Genomic DNA, 21564 nt, shown 5'->3' with positions numbered 1-21564 from the left:
CCTTCCTCTCATTCTGATTAGCAGAAACTGCCAGCTGCTTTTGACCTTGCCTCTAAAATCCTGCTTTCAAATTAACTCTATACTATGTGGTGTTCTATTTTATTAATTCATGGTGGCTCAATGCACATAATATGGTTGCAATTAGCTCGATCACATTCTGGGGTGTACACACCCCTCAAATCTGGGGCAAAACAGAGAGGGAGAATTCCTGGTCTTTATGGACCTCCAACAGCTCTGGACTCCCTGGGGTGCATTCTTTAAGTATTTTTTTAGGGAAATTTTGCTTTTCAATTAGTCTGATTCATAACATCAGTCACGCTGGAAAGGGAAACTTGGATGGGGCTATGGTTAGGAAGAATTCTTCCCTTCCATGCAGATCACATTTTAAGTGTGCTGCTGTTCTGAAAAGTGACTGTTCCCTTTTTACTCTGTTGATCTGTTCCTTGTGAGCATTCAGAGTTTGATCTACTGACTTTACGCTCCTGGTTAGTATGAAGCAACCTGCCTTATTTACAGGCTTGTTGCAGTGCACAAGGCCTTGTGGCCTCAAGCTTTCCCTCTTCATTCCTTAATATCCAAGGTTATAGATGGGTCTGTGATTCCATGTCCCTGTCTTCTTTGCTGCCTCCAAATGTCTAACCATCTTATTGTCTTGACTGTTACAGATTTTTTTTACCATATTTCACAAGTTAGCAATCAAGAAAATGCAAAAAAAAAGTCCAAATAAAAACCTTGGGATGACCTGCAGTTTTTATATTGTGTTGAATTTTGCTGGCAAGTGCAGCAGGAGATCCAGAGCACAGGCTCCTTCCCTTCGATCCTTGGCAGATGCAGGTAAACACCTGGCTTCCACAGGACGTTGCCTGTGGCACCACCCATCACCAAGATTGGTTTGATGAGACTAATGCTGAGATTCAGGGCCTTCCAATATATGGTCCTCACTTCCCAATAAACCTAAACCTCTCCTCCTTACACCATTGCCTCATCTACGCGTTGAGTCCCTGCCTTTCTGGCACTGTGCATAGAACTGGAAGCATTTCAAAGAATTATGTCATGGAGGTTCTTTAATCTCTTATCTAGCAGCCTAAATTTGCCTTCAGGACCTTTCCCCTACCTTTCCTTCTGTCACTGGGACCTGCATATACCAAGACCACGGTTCCTCCCTAGCACTCTGCACATAAGTCTGTCTAGATGTCTCATGAGATCTGCAAACTTCATGCCCAGCAGGCAATTTACTATGTGGTTCTTTCAATCATCAGGTGCTTGAGGAATCTGCTCAGATGCATGTCCAGTATCCTTTGATAAAGTGGCTAGCTAATTATGAGCTTACCTTGTTCAAGAGAATGTCTTGAGCTGTGGAAGATAGTACATCACTGGGGTTCAAGGCTGGGAGAAATTGGCTGGAGTCTCCCTGGGTATAATTCATGAGTGGCTTAGAGACCATTCATGCAACTCAGCTGGGTGTGTATCTCCACCTGTTGATGGATGAATGATCACAGCAACCTGATAGCTGGAGAAGTTTGCTGCTTGTCACTAGCATAGCATTGTGAGAGACAGCCTAGGATGAAGAGTTTAAGGGGACTCAGCAGTCTAGGTTCCCACAGTCTAGGTTGTACCCCAGGGGTACATCACACCCCCATTAATACTAGCCTATGTGTGTTAACTAATCTTGTTACCAGCTTGCAGAATGACTCATGCACTTCCTCTTCCTGATTTGGTGTCTATAATAGACCTCCACCCTAACATCACTACTGTTCTTTTCCCTTTCTAGCCCACTCAGAGACTCTCAGTATGTTTGTTGCTCACTTCCCCTTGGACCTTGGAGCAAGTGTACACATTCCTGACATATATTTCTAATAATTGAATCCCCCATTAGAATTACCTTGCTCTTTCTAGTAACTGGAGTTTCTTCCTCTGGGAGGGTATCCTCAGTGCGAGAAGATACAATGACATCATCTGGAAGGAGGGTTCCAACTATGGGATTGTTTCCCTCCACTCCAGCTTGATGTCCTCCTTCCTTGAAACTTTCATTATCCTTAACAGCTGTCAGACTGGGGGGTGGGACCACTCTGTTCTATCCCTTAAAGTCTCCTCTAGGTACAGCTGTCTCCCTCATAAATATAATAAACTTGATAGCCTCCACTCTGCTGTTTGGTTTTCTGCTTGCATTAGTTTTACCCTTGCAGTTGTAGCTCTGTGTGTATGTGTGTTTGTGTTTTATTAGTCTAGTCCAGGGGTCGGCAACCTACAGCACATGTGCCAAACACAGCACGCGAGCCAATTTTGAGTGGCACGCTGCCGCGGTCCCGGCCCCCAGCCTCACTCAGCCCGCACCCCCGCCCACCGCTCTCACCTGCGGGGGCAGGAGACAGAAGCTTGGTTCTGCGGCAGACAAGCTTCCCCTTCCGCCACTTCTTCCCCCAGAGTGGTGCTTTCCTGCACCGCCCCCTCTCCTTCCCTGCGCCAATCAGCTGATTGCCCTTGCGAGGGGGAGGGGGAAGTGCAGCTCCATAGAGGAGGCAGAGAGAGGTAGGCACGGGGCCTTGGGGAAGGGGGTGGAACAGGCATATCCCTTCCAGCCCCCTGCCATGAGCCACTCAGGGCAGGGGGCTGGGAGCACCCCTATGAGCCGAGCACCCCAGCCCTTTGCCTTGACCCCCCACACACCCAGCCTTTTGCCCTGCACCTCCCAGCCCTCTTCCCTGACCCTTGACCCTCACACACACCCAGCCTTCTGCCCTGCACCCCCCCACACCCCCAGCCCTCTGCCCTGACCCTTGAACCCCCCCCCACACACCCAGCCTTCTGCCTTGCACCCCTCCACACCCCCAGCCCTCTGACCTGACCCTTGAACCCCCCCACACACAGCCTTCTGCCCTGCACCCCCCACACCCTCCAGCCCTCTGACCTGACCCTTGAACCCTCCCCAGCATTCTACCCTGGACCCCCGCCCCCGGCCCTCTGCCCTGACCCCTGAAACCACCCCCCCACTCCCCCCAGGTCTGGGGTCCCGGCCGCAGGCCCTGCTCAGCCCACTGCCGGCCTAGGTGAACAGAACCCCAGGCTGGCAGCGAGCTGAGCAGGCTGGAGCCTAAGATCAGCATTTTAATTTAATTTTAATTTAAACGTTTTGAAAACGTTGTTTACTTTACATACAATAGTTTAGTTATATAATATAGACTTATAGAAAGAGACCTTCTAAAAACGTTAAAATGTATTAGTGGCATGCGAAACCTTAAATTAGAGTGAATAAATGAAGACTTGGCACAGCACTTCTGAAAGGTTGCCAACCCCTGGCCTAGTCCATCCGCAAGCCAGAGCTTCCTTCCACTAGCACTGACAATACCACTAATAGAAACAGATCCCACAGCATGAATATTTTAGTGATAATCCCCATTTATGTCAGGGCTTCATCTATTATGTAGTGACTGCCAACTCATTAGCATTCAGTCCTCCTCAGATCTGCTAACTCAGGAGAATGGTAGGATTAGACATCCCAACCTAAGTTCCCTCATGGTCCTGAGCCCCCTCCCACACCCTGAACCCCTCGGCCCCACTTCCACCACACATATGGGGGGAGAGATAGCTCACTGGTTTGAGCATTAGCCTGCTAAACCTAGGGTTGCAAGTTCAATCCTTGAGGGGGCCATTTAGGGATCTGGGGCAAAAATCTGTCTGGGGATTGGTCCTGCTTTGAGCAGGGGGTTGGACTAGATGACCTCCTGAGGTCCCTTCCAACCCTGATATTCTATGATTCTATGACATCACCTTCATATTGGTATACATAAGAAAATTCATTGCACACATGGATGTAATAAATTAGAGGGAACATTGATCCCAACCTGGACTCTCTTCATCTCACAACTTGGTATTTAAATGGCCAGCAAGTCTACAGCATTTGTGATTGGAGGCCATTCAAAATATTCTTAAATCACAGCAGGAAAGATTCTACCATAAAATGTTTTCTAGCCAAATGGAGGTTTTTCTATACCTGGGCAGAACAGGACCAGTTATCAGAGCTAGTAGATATTTCTGTAATTTTAGACTATCTCCTCACACTCAAGATATCAGGTCTTTCTATTAGCTCACTTCTGGTCCACCTAGAAGCAATCAGTGTATTCCACCTCCGGTAGATGGGTATTCTATTTTTACTCTGTCACAACCACACTCCTAAAATGTCTGACTAGGACTCCGCACCAGTAGTGAAGCCAACGCTGCAGTGGGATCTCAGTCTCATACTTTCAGCACTTTCCAGGCCACCTTTCGAACTGTTGCTCACAGCTCAATGTCCCAGCTGTCTATGAAGGCCACTTTCCTGGTTATTGCAACAAAGAATCCTGTGGCACCTTATAGACTAACAGACGTTCTGCAGCATGAGCTTTCGTGGGTGAATACCCACTTCTTCAGATGCAAGAAGGTTATTGTTATGTAGGCCTTGGAGGATGGTGGGCCTTGGAGGGTAGCCCTCAAGCCGCCGCACCATACATTACATTTCATAAGAGAAGACATCCTTTGCCTCCACCTGAAATTTATCTGGAAGGTAATTTCCAAGTTCCACATAAACCAATCAGTTTTCTTACTGGTATTTATCAGGAAGCCTCTTCCCTTCAGTGAGGGGAGGGGACTTCATAGAACCATAGAGTTAGAAGAGACCGCACGAGTCCTCTAGTCTAATCTGCTGCCAATGTGCAGGATTTGTTGTGTCTAAATCATCCAAGAGAGATGGCAATCCAGCCTCTTTTTGAAAACCTCCAGTAAAGGAGATTCCACGACTTCCCTAGGCAGTTTGTTCCATTATCCTATTGCTCTTACAGTTAGGAAGTTTTCCCTGAGATTTAATCTAAATCTGCTCTGCTGTAGTTTGAACCTATTGCCTCTTGTCCTCTGTGGCAAGAGAGAACAAGTTTGCTCCATCTTTTTTATGGCAGCCTTTCAAGTATTTTGAAGACCATTATCATATCCCCCTGTAATCTCCTCTTTTCCAAATTAAACATACCCAGTTCCTTCAGCCTTTCCTCATATGGCTTGCGTTCCATCCCTTTGATCCTCTTTGTTGCTCTCCTCTGGATCCTTTTCCAGTTTCTCTACATGCTTTCTATACAGTGGTGACCAAAATTGGACACAGTCCTCCAGCTGAGGCCTAACCAGCACTGAGTAGAGTGGTACTGCCATCTCCTGTGACTTGCATGCTATGCCTCTGTTAATGCACTCTAAAATTACGTTTGCTTTTTTTTTGCAACAGCATTGCATTGTTGACTTGTGTTGAGGATCCTTCTCAGCACTGCTGCTGCGTCAAGCTAGTTTTCCTGCATTCTGTATTTCGAATCATGGAGTCATAGAATATTAGGGTTGGAAGAAACCTCAGGAGGTCATCTAGTCCAATCCCCTGCTCAAAGCAGGACCAATACCAACTAAATCATCCCAGCCAGCGCTTTGTCAAGCTGGGCCTTAAAACCTATATGGATGGAGATTCCACCACCTCCCTAGGTAACCCGTTCCAGTGCTTCACTACCCTCCTAGTGAAATACTGTTTCCTAATATCCAACCTAGACTTCCCACACTACAACTTGAGACCATTGCTCCTTGTTCTGTCATCTGCCACCACTGAGAACAGCCGAGCTCCATCCTCTTTGGAACCCCCCTCAGGTAGTTCAAGGCTGCAATCAAATCCCCCCTCACTCTTTTTTCTTCTGCAGACTAAACAATCCCAGTTCCCTCAGCCTCTCCTCGTAAGTCATGTACCCCAGCCCCCTAATCATTTTTGTTGCCCTCCGCTGGACTCTCTCCCATTTGTCCACATCACTTTCGTAGTGAGGGGACCAAAACTGGATACAGTACTCCAGGTGTTGCCTCACCAGTGCCAAATAGAGGGGAATAATCACTTCCCTCGATCTGCTGACAGTGCTCCTACTGATACAGCTCAGTATGCTGTTGGTCTTCTTGGCAATAAGGGCACACTGTTAACTCATATCCAGCTTCTCGTCCACTGTAACCCCTAGGTCCTTTTCTGCAGAACTGTTGCCGAGCCACACGGTCCCTAGTCTATAGCAGTGCATGGGATTCTTCCCTCCTAAGTGCAGGACTCTGCACTTGTCCTTGTTGAACCTCATCAGATTTATTTTGGCCCAATCCTCTAATTTGTCTAGGTCCCTCTGTGTGCTATCCCTACCCTCCAGTGTATCTACCACTCCTACCAGTTTAGTGTCATCTGCAGACTTTCTGAGGGTGCAGTCCATGCCATCCTCCAGATCATTAATGAAGATATTGAACAAAACCAGCCCCAGGACCAACCCATGGGGCACTCCACTTGATACTGGCTGCCAACTAGATATGGAGTTATTGATCACTACCCGTTGAGCCCGACGATTTAGCCACCTTATAGTCCATTCATCCAGCCATATATTTCTTTAACTTGCTGGCAAGAATACTGTGGCAGATCATATCACATCCACTGCTTTCCCTCATCCACAGAGACAGTTATCTCATCATAGAAGGCAATCAGATTGGTCAGGTATGACTTTCCCTTGGTGAATCCATGCTGACTATTCCTGATCACTTTCCTCTCCTCTAAGTGCTTCAAAATTGATTCCTTGAGGACCTGTTCCATGATTTTTCCAGGGACTGAGGTGAGGCTGACTGGCCTGTAGTTCCCCAGATCCCCCTCCTTCCCTTTTTCCAGTCATCCAGGACCTCCCCTGATCACCACAAGTTTTCAAGGATAATGGCCAATGCCTCTGCAATCACATCTGCCAACTCCTTTAGCACCCTCAGATGCAGTGAATCTGACCCCATGGACTTGTGCTCGTCCAGCTTTCCTAAATAGTCCTGAACCACTTCTTTCTCCACAGAGGGCTGGTCACCTCCTCCCCATACTGTGCTGCCCAGTGCAGTAGTCTGGGAGCTGACCTTGTTCGTGAAGATAGAGGCAAAAAAACACTGAGTACGTTTGCTTTTTCCTCTGTCCATAGGATGCCTCCCACATTCAGTAAGGGGCCCACACTTTCCTTGACCACCTTCTTGTTGCTAACATACCTGAAGAAACCCTTCTGTTACTCTTAACATTCCTTGCTAGCTGCAACTCCAAGTGTGATTTGGCCTTCCTGATTTCACTCCTGCATGCCTGAGCAATATTTTTATACTCCTCTCTGGTCATCTGTCCAATCTTCCACTTCTTGTAAGCTTCTTTTTTGTGTTTAAGATCAGCAAGGATTTCACTGTTAAGCCAAGCTGGTCGCCTGCCATATTTACTATTCTTTCTACACATTGGGATGGTTTGTTTCTGCAACTTCAATAAGGATTCTTTAAAATACAGCCAGCTTTCCTGGACTCCTTTCCCCCTCATGTTATTCTCCCAGGGGATCCTGCCCATCAGTTCCCTGAGGGAGTCAAAATCTGCTTTTCTGAAGTCCAGGGTCCATATTCTGCTGCTTTCCTTTCTTCCTTGTGTCAGGATCCTGAACTCAACCATCTCATGGTCACTGCCTCCCAGGTTCCCATCCATTTTTGCTTCCTCTTCTTCCCTGTTTGTGAGCAGCAGGTCAAGAAGAGCTCTGCCCCTAGTTCGTTCCTCCAGCACTTGCACCAGGAAATTGTCCCCTACACTTTTCAAAAACTTCCTGGATTGTCTGTGCACTGCTGTATTCCTCTCCCAGCAGATATTGCGGGATTGAAGTCCCCCATGAGAACCAGGGCTGCTTCTTCGAGTGCTGTCCCTGTGGGTGCTCCACTCTAGGTGACGGTGTGTCCCGGCGCTGTCGATCGGAGATTTTCGGTAGCAGTGCCTGGTTGGGGCGCACGCACCCAGATGGTATCTCCCGTCTAGTTGGAATCTTCCTGAGTGTGTGCGCCCCACACCCTTCTCAGTTCCTTCTCAACCGTCCTCGGCTGAAGACGGGACTCGGAGCAGTGCTGCCTTCTCTTCCCTGGTATCTATAGGAAACAGTAACAAAGAACATAGAAATAATTATTAATTACTTCCCAGTTGTTTCCCTTCCTTTAGTATAGTTACATAGTTAGTTACTTAGTTAAAAAAAAAAAATCACTTCAGACTTGTCTCTCACTGAGACACTCTCCCCTGCCATTTCTAATTTACAATGCCAGGGGCTTCAGGATTCAAGAGGTGTGTTTTCTGGCAGGACTCCATACCAAGGTTGGATGGGCACTCACATTGTGTGAAGTGACTCGCGGAAGCCTACATCCCCGCAAAGTGCCTCGGCACGACAGAGACCTGCGGCTTGAAATACTTCTCATGGAAAAATCCCCGCAGCCGCTTTCGGAGATAGGGAAAGTTAAACCCACTCCCACATCCTCCCCAGCCAGATCGGAACCGGTGGGGAGCGTTGCTTCACCCTCCCTGGAGCGGAGGCAAGAAGCAGAGCAGTCACATAGGAGAGACTCTAACAAGGGTAAGGGGTCTCCTGCAAGATCCCTACCCTCTGTGCTGACAGCGCCAAAGGTAGGCGCCTCAGCCCTGGATTACGCCTCAACAACGGCTTCCACAGACCGTAGAGGCGGAAATTCAACCTCCTGGACACAGCAGGATTCCGCGGCACCAAGCGCCTCAGCACTAAAAACAGCCGCGAAGCCGGCTGCGCGCCCTGCCCCGGTGCAGACAAGGACGTCGGCACCCAAGCCTTAGGGCTAAAAATAGCCGCGAAGCCGGCTGTGCGCTCTGCCCCGGTGCCGACAAGGACGTCGGCACCGCAAGCCTCAGGGCTAAAAACAGCCGCGGAGCTGGCTGCGCGCTCTGCCCCGGTGCCGACAAGGACGTCGGCACCACAAGCCTCAGCGCTAAAAATAGCCGCGGAGCCAGCTACGCACTCTGCCCCGGTGCCGACAAAGCCGTTGGCACCGCAAGCCTCAGGGCGGAAGAAGGGGGGGGGGGGAACACCTGATGAACTACTTCATACAATGAAAGATTCTAGAGCGACACTGCGCACCCTGGGCATTCACCCATCTCTTCCCAGGGGTCAACGATACCAACCCTACCTAAGACTACATACACAACAGTCTTATCGGCCTTAACACAAACCTTACCACGTAAATAGGAATCGCGCTAGACCCCCTAAGCGCAGACAAAATCAAGCTCAAGCAACCACTTCCCATCCATTTGGGAATAAACAACAATTTGGTCCAGGGTCTGTGCGACCACTCCTTGATTCCACAGCCTATTTGCCCATTTCGCCACTGCCTCCAGAGTTTCCAACATGCCTGTCAGCAAATTACACAGGACCGCTGAGTCCTCGAGGATAGTTCAGTCCGGTTATTCTAGCCCATTCATATCCTATCCTCCTCCCCTTCCCCGTCCCTCTTCAGGGACCCTTCTCATGAGTACTGAGATGACTCTCCACGGTAGAACCTAGAAGCTCGTGCTTCCTCCTGGTATTCCACTTCCCCCAGACTTTGGTCTCCTTCCCCTGGTGAACCTAGTTTAAAGTCCTCCTCACTAGGGTAGCCAGCCTGCCTGTGAAGATGCTCTTCCCTCTCTTCATTAGGTGGAGCCCATCTCTGCCTAGCACTCCTCCTTCTTGGAACACCATCCCATGGTCAAAGAATCCAAAGCCTTCTCTCCGACACCACCTGTGTAGCCATTCATTGACTTTCACAATTTGACGGTCTCTATCTGGGCCTTTCCCTTCCATAGGGAGGATGGATGAGAACACCACTTGCGCATCAAACTCCTTTATCCTTCTTCCCACAGCCATGTAGTCTGCAGTGAGCCGCTCGAGGTAATTCTTGGCAATATCATTGGTGCCCACGTGGAGAAGCAGGAAGGGGTAGCGATCCAAGGGCTTGATGAGTCTCAGCAGTCTCTCCATCACATTGTGAATCCTAGCTCCTGGCAAGCAGAACACTTCTCGGTTTTCCCGGTCGGGACCGCAGATAGAGCACTCTCTGAGGAGGGAGTCCCCGACCACCACCACCCACCTCCTTCTAGTGGCGGTCATGGAACCCCCATCCCTCTGTCAGTGCATCTCATGCCTTCCAATCGGTGGAGTCTCCTTCTGCTCCCTTCCCTCAGATGTATCATCTAGTCCACTCTCCGCATTAGTACTTGTGAAGAGAACATGAAAATGGTTGTTCACCTGTATCTGCATTGCTGGTACATGGATGCTCCTTTCTTTTTCTGGAGGTCACGTGCTACCAATTTTCTTCACTGTCTTTCTGTCCCCGCTGCGCAGCCTGCTTTGATTCTTCAGAATGTTGTGCCCGTAGAAGCATATTTTGACATCTGTCCAGGAAATCTTCATTTTCTCTTATGCAATGCAGGGTTGATGCTTGTTTCTCCAGACCTTGAACCTTCTCTTCCAATATGGAGACCTGCTTGCACTTTGTACAGACAAAGTCACTTCTGTCCTGTGGAAGAAAGACAAACATGGCACATCCTGTGCAGGTCACAACAACTGATCGCTCACCATCCATATTACCTTCCTTCTAAGAACTTTCTCAGCTGTTGCAGTAATTACTCAAAGAAGCCTGCAAGATGAAAGCCTCTTTGGGCTCTCCCCAGGCAAACTCCCAGTCAAACTCCCTCTGTTCGCCGCTCAGCTGGCTCGCAACTGGTTGCCTTTTTATAACAATTGGGCTCACTCAAGGCCCATCTGGAACAGAGCACTCCCAATTTACACTTTTCAAACAATCAAGCACATGGTCAAATTGAGAAACTGTAGTAGATTAGTTTTGCTTTCTCATGTCCTCCTTTTATTAGGATCTTGAATTCTATTGGATCATGATCACTTCTTCCCAACGAATTCATCCCTGTTGGTCAAAACCAGATCCAAAATGGATGGTCTCCCTTGTTGTTTCCTCAGCTTTCTGAATCAGAAAGTTGTACCTTACACACGCTAAGAACATTGCAGGACATACTATGTTTTGTTTTATTAGTCTTCCAACAGTTATCAGGGAAGTGATATAAGATATCAGACAAGCATTGGTGTTCCACCTGCAGAAAACTAAACCAATCAGAAAATCACCTAGGCTGTTTGTTGCTGTAGCAGAACAAGCACAGGGACAAACAATATCTGCTCAGAAACTCTCTAAGTGAATATCTGTCTGTATCCTCCTTTGCTATCAGTTGGTGCATCTCCCTTCTCCAGACGGGGAGAGGGCCTATTTTACTAGAGTGTAGGCAACTTCAGTAGCATCTCTTTGAAAAGTGCATATGATGTACATTTGTAATTCAGCAACCTGGAATTCATACACACTGTCACAAAGCATTATGCTTTGGACCAAGCCTCTTCTGCCAATAGAGCCTTTGTAATCACAGCATTACAGACATCTGTACCAACTGCATCCTTGCACACACCTCCTATTTGAGTACTATTTGCCAGTCATCCCTGTGTGGAATACGCTTAAGTACCAGAACTCGAAGAAATGGACATTACTTTCCTGTTGTTGGAGGTTCTTCAAAATGTGGGGTCCCTGTCTGTATTCCACTACCACACTCCTTCTCCTCTGCTTTGCATCATGATTAGATTTCTAGTAGAGAAGGAACTGGAGAGGTTGTTGGTCCTCACTTCTTCTTGTATCCTTGGTGCTGAGCACGGAGTTGTGAACTAATGAACACTACTCTCAATATGTTCTAGCCTCAGGTGCATGAAGCGCATGCAGACCCACATGTATAATACAGATAGGGATCTAGTTACAGGTATGTAACCTCTACTTCTTCCTATTCTGTCATGCAGGCTGGATTCAGTTCATAGGAAAGAAGTTTGGTGGTCCTGCTTGTAAGCCTTCTTTATCATATAGAGAAACTGTCTCTATTAGTATATCAAACAAATACTGCATTTTTTAAGATGGCGGGATTTTGTTGGGGGGAATAGAAATAGTTGTAGAATAAATGTGAATTTTAAGAAATCTGTCTTCTTTCAGTGTCTCCTTTTCTGCTTGGTCGTGCTCTTTGGGCCGCCAGTCGCTTCACAGTTGCTATGTCTCCAGAATTAATCCAGCAATTTCTCCAGGCCACAGTCAGTGGTCTACATGAGACCCAACCTCCTTCAGTCCGGATCTCTGCAGTCAGAGCTATCTGGGGGTAAGTAGATCATGCATTATGATGGGTCTTGGTGGATTGTGAGCTAATGCAAGAGGAAAGGAATCATTTGAGGATGGAAGAGCTTGACACAGTTGGTGTTAAAACAGTAAAGTTGATACATGTTCCAGAGAAGCACACTTTTCTGCATGTAGCTGATGACAGATCTTGTACATGAACTACTTATAGATCAGTCATCAGATAATTGAAGTAAATCTCACTATTTTTAGTAAACATTTGAGACTGAATTTTAACTGAACATAAGTTATGATTTGATGGAGTCTGTAGAATTCCATTCCATCGAAAAGCACATTGTAGGTTTTTTGATCCGCCAGGCTGCAAATTTGGGACTCTGTGTGTCTGGAACCCAGGATAAACCTTGGGTTAATATAACATGTTTCCTCAAGGTGGAATTTCACTGTTCCTCTTTGAGTGATTGCTCATGTCTATTCCATGTTAGGTGTGTGTGCTCGCCACATGCACTGGTTCTGGAAGTTTCTCCCTCAGTGATATCCATAGGGGTCTGGCTCTGGCGCCCTCTGGAGTGGCGTGCATATGCGCTGGTATAAGGGGTGCTGCCAGTTTCTTCCATCCCTCAGTTGACTCATCTTATCTCCAGTGACTGTGCTGGAAGGTCTCCTTGCTTTGGCAAGTGCTTACTTACCCCGTGGTTTTTTCTCTTTCCTGTTGTAAATAATTTAGATAAGTAGTTTCTTTGTTCTTAACGACTAGTGAATTAGAGTGGTAGATAAATTAGATAGTCCACTTTGGGACTTGGGATGGAGCATGCTCCAGGCTTCAAGCCTTGTGATCACTGTAGAAAGCCCATGCTGATCAGCGACCCTCATTAAAGTTGCCGAGCTCCGTAACTGGTCCCTGAGTAGACTGTTACAGGACCTGGATCCCCAGCACTGGTCCCCCACTGTAGATGTCAGAATAACCAGCCATGAAGAGGACTTCGAGCCCACATCGGCACCACAGTGGTCTCCAACGCAAAACTTTTCCTCCTTGGGTTCAGAGTAGGAGGTGGTAGTGGGCCTCTCGGGCCAGGTGCACCAAATCTGGGGGGCCCCCCAGGGCCACCGGCCGGTGTATGGCCCTAGGGCCAATGGCCTGCTTCATGGCAGTTTTGGAATTCATGGGGGGTTCTCCAAGCACTGGAGATCCTCGTACAGCGATCTGTGTCAGGAGTGTCAGAGAGGTCATGGACAGTGTTCCACATGCCCCCGGTTCTGATGAAGGGTCCAAGCAAGGTACCCAGGAACACTGTCCTCCCCCAGTCTCGGTGGAGGCCACCCAAGCTGGGGACATGGGACCAACCCCTCCTCTCACTACTCCCAGGGTAACAAGCAGGTATTTTGAGGGTGCGCCCAAGGGCGATGTCCCAGTCTGCAGACAGGATCCTACACCTCTTTTGTTTTCCAACTGCCTTTTTCCCTTCCTTCCTGCTTGGGCTGCTATAACAAACTGTTGGGTCCTCATCACTATGGCGGTGGGGTATACCTTGCAGTTTATTTCTACCCCTCCTTCCCACTCCCCTACCCTGTCCCTCTTCGGGACCCTTCTCATGAGCAGCTTCTTGCCCAAGAGGTGCAAGCCTTCTTGCTAGTCAGAGCCATAGAGGATGTCCCTGTGCATCGAAAGGGGAAAGGTGTCTATTCCCGGGATTTTCTCATACCAAAGGCCAAGGGTAGTCTATGACCCATTCTGGAAGTATCTCAAGAAGTTGAAGTTTTGCATGGGCTCCCTGGCCTCCATCATCTCCATCCTCGAGATTGGTATGCCACCCTCAACTTGAAGGGTGTTCTTGCCACCTGCGACAGGACTCAGATCTATCTATACCTCAATGACTGGGTTGTTCACAGGTTTAGGTCCTTCACACCATTCGGTTGGTGCAAGCCAAATACCAGGCACTGGGTCTGTTGATAAACACACACAAATTGATGCTACTTCCAGTGCAAAGAATAGAGTTTATAGGGGCAGTCCTAGACTCTACATAGGCCAGAGCCTTTCGGCCAGAGCCCAGATTCAAGGTGATGTCAGTTCTCACCCTATCCCCATGGCTAGAGCATGCCTCAGGCTAATAGGATATATGGCAGTATGTATTTATGTAGTTCGCCATGCACGTCTGCAATTCAGGTCCCTCCAGATGTGACTAGCATTGGTCTACATCCCAGCCAAGCACCACCCAGAGTCCTCACAATTCCACCGCAAGTGCTTACAGCTCTAAAATGGTGGTCAAACCAGGTAAACAATGCCAAAGGAACACCCTTTGCAACCTCGAAACCCACAAAGGAGCTAGTGTCAGATGCCTCTGACCTAGGCTGCGAGAACCCACCTTGGATCACTGAAGACCCAGGGGTTATGGTCCCAGGACAAGCTCTTACTGCACATCAACGTCAGGGAGCTCAGAGCCATCCGACTGACTTGTAAAGTGTTCCTTCCACAGCTATCACATCAAGTAGTTCAGGTGTTGACTGACAAAACAGCCGCCATATTCTATGTCAACAGGCAAGGGAGAATGCAGTCCTCGGTTCTCTGCCAAGAAGCCCTCTGGCTGTGGGATTTTTGCATCCGGCATACCATACACACCGAGGCACTACATTTCCCTGGCGTCCGAAACACCCTGGCGAATAGCCTCAGCAGGCTATTCTGTTCTCACCAGTGGTCCCTCCACAAGGAGGTTGTCAGAATGATCTTCCAGAGGTGAGGAACTCCCCAGGTGGACCTGTTTGCCACCAGGCGAAACAGGAAGTGTCTGCTAACTCCAAGGGCTCGACAGTGGGTCACTCTGCGATGCCTTTCTCCTGTCTTGGGCAGAGGGCCTGATGTACGCCTTCCCGCCAATCTCTCTTATTGGCAAGACCCTCCTGAAAATAGAGGGACAAAGCCAGAGTCGTCATGAACACCCCGGCATAACCCCGCCCACATTGGTTCAGCATGTTCATGGACTTGGCATCAGCGCCCCCCATGAATTCTTCCAAACCACCCAGATCTGCTCTCAGGATCACGGGAGGTGACTGCACCCAATTCTTGCCTCCCTCCACCTCACAACATGGGTGCTGTGTTGTTGAACCCAGAGGAGCAAGCCTGCTCTGCTCAGGTCCAGCAAGTACTGCTGGAAAGTAGAAAACCCTCTACGAGAGCAACTTACCTGACAAAGTGGAAACTCTTTTCCTGCTGGGTGTTGGAGCAGGGGATCTCCCTGACCCTGTCATCTTCGCAGTCCATTCTAGAAAACCTGCTTCATTTAAAGCATCAAGACCCAGCCTTCTCCATCAAGGTGCACCAGGCTGCCATTTCAGCCTTCCAGTGCAGATCGGTGTTCTCACATGAGATGACGACCAGGTTCCTTAAGGGCCTGGAGAGACTCTTTCCACCGGTCCAGGACATGGTCCCCCAATGGGACCTCAATCTAGTCCTTTCTAGGCTCACTGGCCCTCCTTTGAGCCATTAGCACCTGCTTTCTTTCACATCTATTGTGGAAAGTCTCCTTCCTTGTGGCTATCACTTCAGTGAGGCGAGTCCCTTACGTCGGAGCCCTCGTACACTGTGTTCTGCAAGGCCATGGTTCAGTTGCATCCCCACCTGGCTTTCCTACCAAAGGTGGTGTTGCCTTTCCGTATTAACCAGGACATATTTCTCCCAGTTTTCTGACCAAAGCCTCACGCGTCTAACAAAGAGAGGCGCATGCGCACCCTTGATGTCAGATGGGCTCGTCTTTCTACTTAGAGCGTACCATGCCCTTCCGTAAATTGACTAAACTTTTTGTCAAGGTGGCTGACAGAATGAAAGGCCTCCTGGTATCCTCTCAAAGACTTTCATCTTGGATTACCACCTGCATTCGCACTTGTTACGAGCTGGCACAGATCGAACCTCCCCAGATAGTGATGGCCCATTCGACCAGAGCTCAGGCGTCTTTGGCAGCCTTCCTGGCACAAGTCCCTATCCAGGATATCTGCAGGGCTGCAACGTGGTCATCGGTGCACATCTTCATGACCCACTATGCCATCATCCAGCGGGCTAGAGATGATGCTGGCTTTGGCAGAGCTGTGTTGCAATCGACATGCCCATGAACTCCTACCTGCCTCCAGGGATACTGCTTGTGAGTTGCCTAACATGGAATGGACATGAGCAAGCACTCGACGAAAAAATAGTTACTAACCTTTTGTAGCTGTTTTTCTTCGAGATGTGTTGCTTATGTCCATTCCATGACCTTCCCTCTTTCCCCACTGTTGGAGTTCCAGCAAGAAGGAACTAAGGGAGGGAGGGAGAGGGCCGGCAGCGTTCCTTATATGGGCGCCAGAGCAGGTCCCCTACGGGAACCACTGAGGGAAAAGCTTCCGGCACTGGTGCATGGGGTGAGCGCACACACATAACATGGAATGGATATGAGCAACACCTCTCTAACAACAGTTATGAAAGGTTAGTAACTGCTTTTTTCACTTTACTCACATAACTGTACAATGTGAGGAATAACACCAGGGATGGCATGTGCAGAATGGAAGTTAATTTGGATCTCAAATGTAATGCCCTTTCTAGTGATATGCAAGTGGAAGATTTGATTAGAAGGTATAATACCAATCACTGAAAGCTTAAACAAAAATGCAGACAGTAACATTATAGATGTAGGACTCAAATCATAGTTGTGCTATTTGCACCTATGCTTTGTTAGTTGCACTAGCCCCAGTTCATTTCACAAACCACTGTGTACTGGGGCACAGAAAGATCCCGCAGAGCTGATTTTCATGATGCTTTTAAGAGTGTGAAAATCCCCATCTTCTTCACAGAAGAAGCGCAACTGTTCTGCTCTTGATAGGGTCTTCCCCACAGCTATGCAAGGAGGGCATGTTTGCCAATTACAAAATTTTAAAGATTTAAACTAATGTAGAGGATCCATCCATATTGGTTGTAAAATATGAATAGCAATTTGATTTTTTTTTAATTCAAAATTTGGCTTTCGATCAATAATTTGATGGCAGAAGATTAGAGATACAAGGTGGGTGAGGTAATATATTTTATTAGACCAACTTCTGTTGGTGATAGACAAGCTTTGGAGCTTGCACAGAGCTTTTCTTCAGATCTGGGAAATGTACTCAGTGTCGCAGCTAAGCACTAGGTGGAACAGATTGTTTAGTGTAAGCAACTAATACATTTCAAGGGACCATTCAAGGTGAAGCGGCCCATTAAATTCAGGTGGCACTGTGACTGGTTCCTTGAAATATGTGTTAACTACTTATGCCAAACAATCTGTTCCACCTTGTGTTTAGCTGTGATACTCTGAGTATGTTTCCTAGACCTGAAGAATTGCTCTGTGTGAAAGCTTCTCTCTCTCACCAACTTTTGAAGCCTTAACCATGGATCTAGGAGCCAGCTGTTTGGGGATAGAGCAAGGAGAAAAGGTAACTGAGCTGTTGGGAACTCCTTTAGATACACGTTATCCTGCAGTAATTCAACTTCCATCTTCAATAGGCTGATGAAGTGAGGTGATATAACAGATAGAGCTTGCATCCCTACTGATGTTCATTGAAGGAGGTTAAACACTTCAAAGCATGATTGAATAGAGCCTTCTATCTTTTTAAGGGGGACATCTTAGTATTGAACCAAAGTACCTGGAATTCACAAGTTTGAAGCCAGGAATTCAGATATTTTCAGATGTTTCCCCATCACTTTTCAGGCATTACTGATGGAAGCCCTGGCCATACTGTCAGTAACTACCTAAGAAGAGCAAATACCTATATGCTTCTTGTGTATGGTTCTGTGATCAGGCTGCATAAAGACTGAGTAATCCAAGTCTGTAAATGGTACCAACAGACTAATATGTGAGCCTTACACAATGTAATAGGAAATTCTCTGTTATCTGGATTTGAAAGCTAGCTCACCCAGAGAGGATGTACAGGTAGCTTGTTATGGAACAGAGGGCCAGGAAGTTCCTTCCATGCTGGGAGAAGTAGGTACCAGAACAGTGTTGGAGCCCATAGGCCTTTTCCCTAGAAGGGGATCCAGGGAGCAGAAGTGGCTTGGGGTTGTAGGATTTTCCTAGGAGAGGGAGACAAGTAGACTCAGGAAATAGAACTTTCATAGGAGCTGGACCAGGGCCTGGAACTTGCCAGAAGGCATCCAAGTGTCACTGGGTTCATTGTATTCAACACTAAATGCCAATTGATCATTGCAACTTACCAGTCGCTCAGTAGGCCCCCCTTCTTTCTCTCTCACTCATATTCACCCATACTAAATTAAAGAAACTCTGGATATTGATCCAGTATCTTACACCTCTTTGCTATAAAGAGAGAAGTTAATCTTTTTAAAAAATAAAAAATTATAATAGCCTTCTATGGTGATGAGCTCCTGAAAGGGAGGGGTGGGTTATGGAGCCCAGTGGCCTGAGGCCATTGCAGTTTTCAGCAGCCTGAAGAAGTAGGGAAAGGGAAAAGAGACTGAAGGTATAAATTTGAAAAGTGGGAGACTGAGACTTTGAGAAGGAAATATAGGGGTCAGGTAGTTAAAACAAAAGATATACAGTTGGGATGAAAAGAGAAAGAGAAGAGGGAACAACCACTAAAATGATACTCTGATCTATGCATCCGACATCCTCTAGTGCTGTTGTAAATATTATATTTGTGTATTTTGTACCATGAATTCCTTATCTAGTTACTGTGACCAGCTGAAGATCTCTGAAAGCACCCATGTATTGCAGCCTTTCCTTCCCAGTATCCTGGATGGACTGATCCACTTGGCAGCTCAGTTCAGTTCAGAGGTCCTCAATCTTGTGATGGAAACACTCTGCATTGTCTGTACAGTAGACCCAGCATTTACAGCAAATGTGGAGAACAAAATCTGCCCCTTCACCATAGCAATCTTCCTCAAGTACAGTAATGGTATGTGCCCATAGTGTGTGTTTTAAATATTGCTCTGTCTCTGCTAATGGAGTATGGTTAAGATTAATCTCTTGCAAGCTACCTGTAAAATTGACATTTAAAGTGTGTGTTTAAAATGTACAGAATGACATTTTGGAAATACATTATTCTTAGATTTTAAGGCCAGATGGGACAATTATCATCTAGTCTGACATCTTGTATAGCACAGGCCAGAGAATTGTGCCCATTGATTCCTGTATCTAGCCCATATTTTATGCTCTGGTTCACCCACTTTCTATAGGAAGACATCCAATTTTGATATAAAAATTTAAGTGATGGAGAATCAATCACATCCCTTGGCAAGTAGTTCCAAAAATTTGCACTTTATTTCTAACCCAAATTTGTCTAGTTTCAACTTCCAGCCATTTGATCTTGTTCTGCATTTGTCTGCTACATTAAAGACCCTTCTGCCATCAAAATCTTCTACCCACATAAGTGCTTATAGACCATGATCAAGTTCTCTTAACCTTCTCTTTGATAAGGGCTTTGCAATAGCTTTCTGCACTATTAGTGAAATATAAGAACTGGTATGATATGCAGTTGTGTGTGAAAAGAGAACTTTTTTCCACCAGGAATAATGTAGGGGGCAGGTTGACAAGAGGGCATTTTGTATATAAAAGGATAGCTCTTACTTGCCCTAAAGTACTAAGTTGAGGTATTAAATCATTCTGAGGAAGCAGTACTATTTGGCATTCAACTTTCCCTTTGTTTCCTTAAATGGAGTTTATCCAATAAAATCCCAGATTGGTTTACTCTTGATCAGCTATCTGTTACAGCATACCTTGTTGCCTGAAGCCATCCTCTTGCTAGATTTCTGCTAACATTGCACTGTCAGTCACTAGTGTGTAGACAAGTCTGTGTCCATTGATGAAGGTGGACAGGACAGGTTTTCTAAGGTTGCTCTCATAATCTGAATTGTTGAATGTATTAAGCCATTACCCAAGTACTGGGCTGCCTAAATTCTGTTTGATTCAGTAGAATAAATAGGCAACCTCTGCTGAGAGTGTGGCATGTGCAATAGATGTCAGAATTGACTAAAGAGGTGTTACTTAATAACTAGTCCTATGAGAGGTACCTCTGCATGTATACACTTCTGGGAATTGGATCCCCTGCTGCCTTGTCCTCAGAACTCCTTAGCAAGCTGCGTCACTTGGTGGAGGCACAAGTGCCCTCTCAATGTTGAATGTTTGACTGGGGTTCAAGGGAAAAGAACTGAGGCAGAAGCTAGTACATTCCTTTATATGACCACAGCAGTATCCAGAGATATATAAAGAATTCTGAGGAAGAGGGAAAGGCAGGCAGGAAGTGTGAATATACAATTTCACGATCTTTGTATATATTTTTGTTGGGAAATTGTAACAAGCAGTGGAGTCTAGGTGGAAGGTGAACTGAGGAACTGTTAATTTAAAAAGGGGCAACTGACAGTGAGAGTAATCTAGGGCTGGCACACCACTCTGTACACTTCATAAGTGTCCTTGTGTGGGCCAGATTGAGAGATAATTAGGACTGGATTATTAAGCAATTAATGAGGGGATTCAGCTTATCAGTTGGAGATTGTTAAATGGGAGATAGGGAGAGGGAAGAAAGGGCAAAGAAGATCAGGATCTGAGAAGTGAGAGATCTCCTTCCTCCCTGTGCCTAGGATGTATGCTGAAGCCTGGGAAAAGCCTTTTGATGATGGGACATTAAGTTGCATAAGCTATTGGGAGTAAAGTACACTGGTGAACTTACATAAGAGCATGTGAATACTGTTTGCACAGACAAATTCAGGGTGCGGGAGCCCACCCTGTGACAAGTGGTGGGCTTATCCAGGATTTCCCATTCCAGTGTAGGCAAAGGACCAGAAAGGGAAGCTGATGAGAAGGCACAGCGGACTAGACAGTATGGAGGAACTTCTGCGCTGGGTAGTTGAGCAACAAAGGGAGTTGCAGAAAACCTTCCAGGAGTTTCAACAGAGCCAGTGCACAAACAGTCCTTGTTATCCTAGATAAGCCTCCACTTGTCACAGGGTGGGCTCCCACACCCTGAATTTTTTTTGCAAACAGTCCTCACACACACTTAGGTAAGTTGCCCACATATGGAACTTCATGTCCCAACACCATAAAGCTTTTCCCAACCTTCAACATGCCCCCTTAGATAAAGGGAGGTTAGGAGGAAAGAGATCTCACTTCTTGATCCTGAGTTTCTTTGCCCTTCCTTCTCTGTCTTTGTCTCCCAGCTAAATCCCCTTGTTAACCACCCACACCTCCTTAATATCTCCTAATTTGGCAGGGATGCTTACAAAATGCACAGAATGGTGAGCCAGCCCTAGAGTGCCAGGTACAGCAAGTAGTGCATTAAATTCCATGTAGCCATTCTAGAAATCTCCACAACAAAGACGTTCTGATAACAAGCCATGGAAGTGGTATTAGCCATGATGGAGTGGGCCCTCACTAAGGCGTAAGTCTATATAATCTTTAATCACTCTCAGCCTGTTAGAGGAGATGGTATTCCCCTGATGCTGACTATAGACCACAGTCAGAAACTATCCAGAAGATCAGAGACTATCCCAATGGTTTGGAATCATAGAATTGAATCATAGAATCTCAGGGTTGGAAGGGACCTCAGGAGGTCATCTAG

General features: G+C 46.9%; 1 protein-coding gene across 3 annotated transcripts in view; it reads left to right on the top strand.

Annotated features, from left to right (window-relative positions):
- The window catches only part of IPO9 (importin 9), a 183880-nt gene that overhangs the window by 105858 nt on the left and 56458 nt on the right, over nt 1-21564 (top strand). For all 3 annotated transcript variants that reach the window (XM_039517959.1, XM_039517957.1, XM_039517958.1), the window contains 2 exons: nt 11872-12031; nt 18680-18906. In XM_039517959.1, coding sequence (XP_039373893.1) covers nt 11872-12031; nt 18680-18906 — 387 coding nt within the window. The remainder of the gene's footprint in view (nt 1-11871; nt 12032-18679; nt 18907-21564) is intronic.

The sequence above is a fragment of the Mauremys reevesii genome, unplaced genomic scaffold (assembly GCF_016161935.1).
Source record: "Mauremys reevesii isolate NIE-2019 unplaced genomic scaffold, ASM1616193v1 Contig2, whole genome shotgun sequence".
NCBI lineage: Eukaryota > Metazoa > Chordata > Testudines > Geoemydidae > Mauremys > Mauremys reevesii.
Note: the sequence above shows the minus strand (reverse complement) of the source record. Positions and strands in the feature narration are given on the sequence as shown.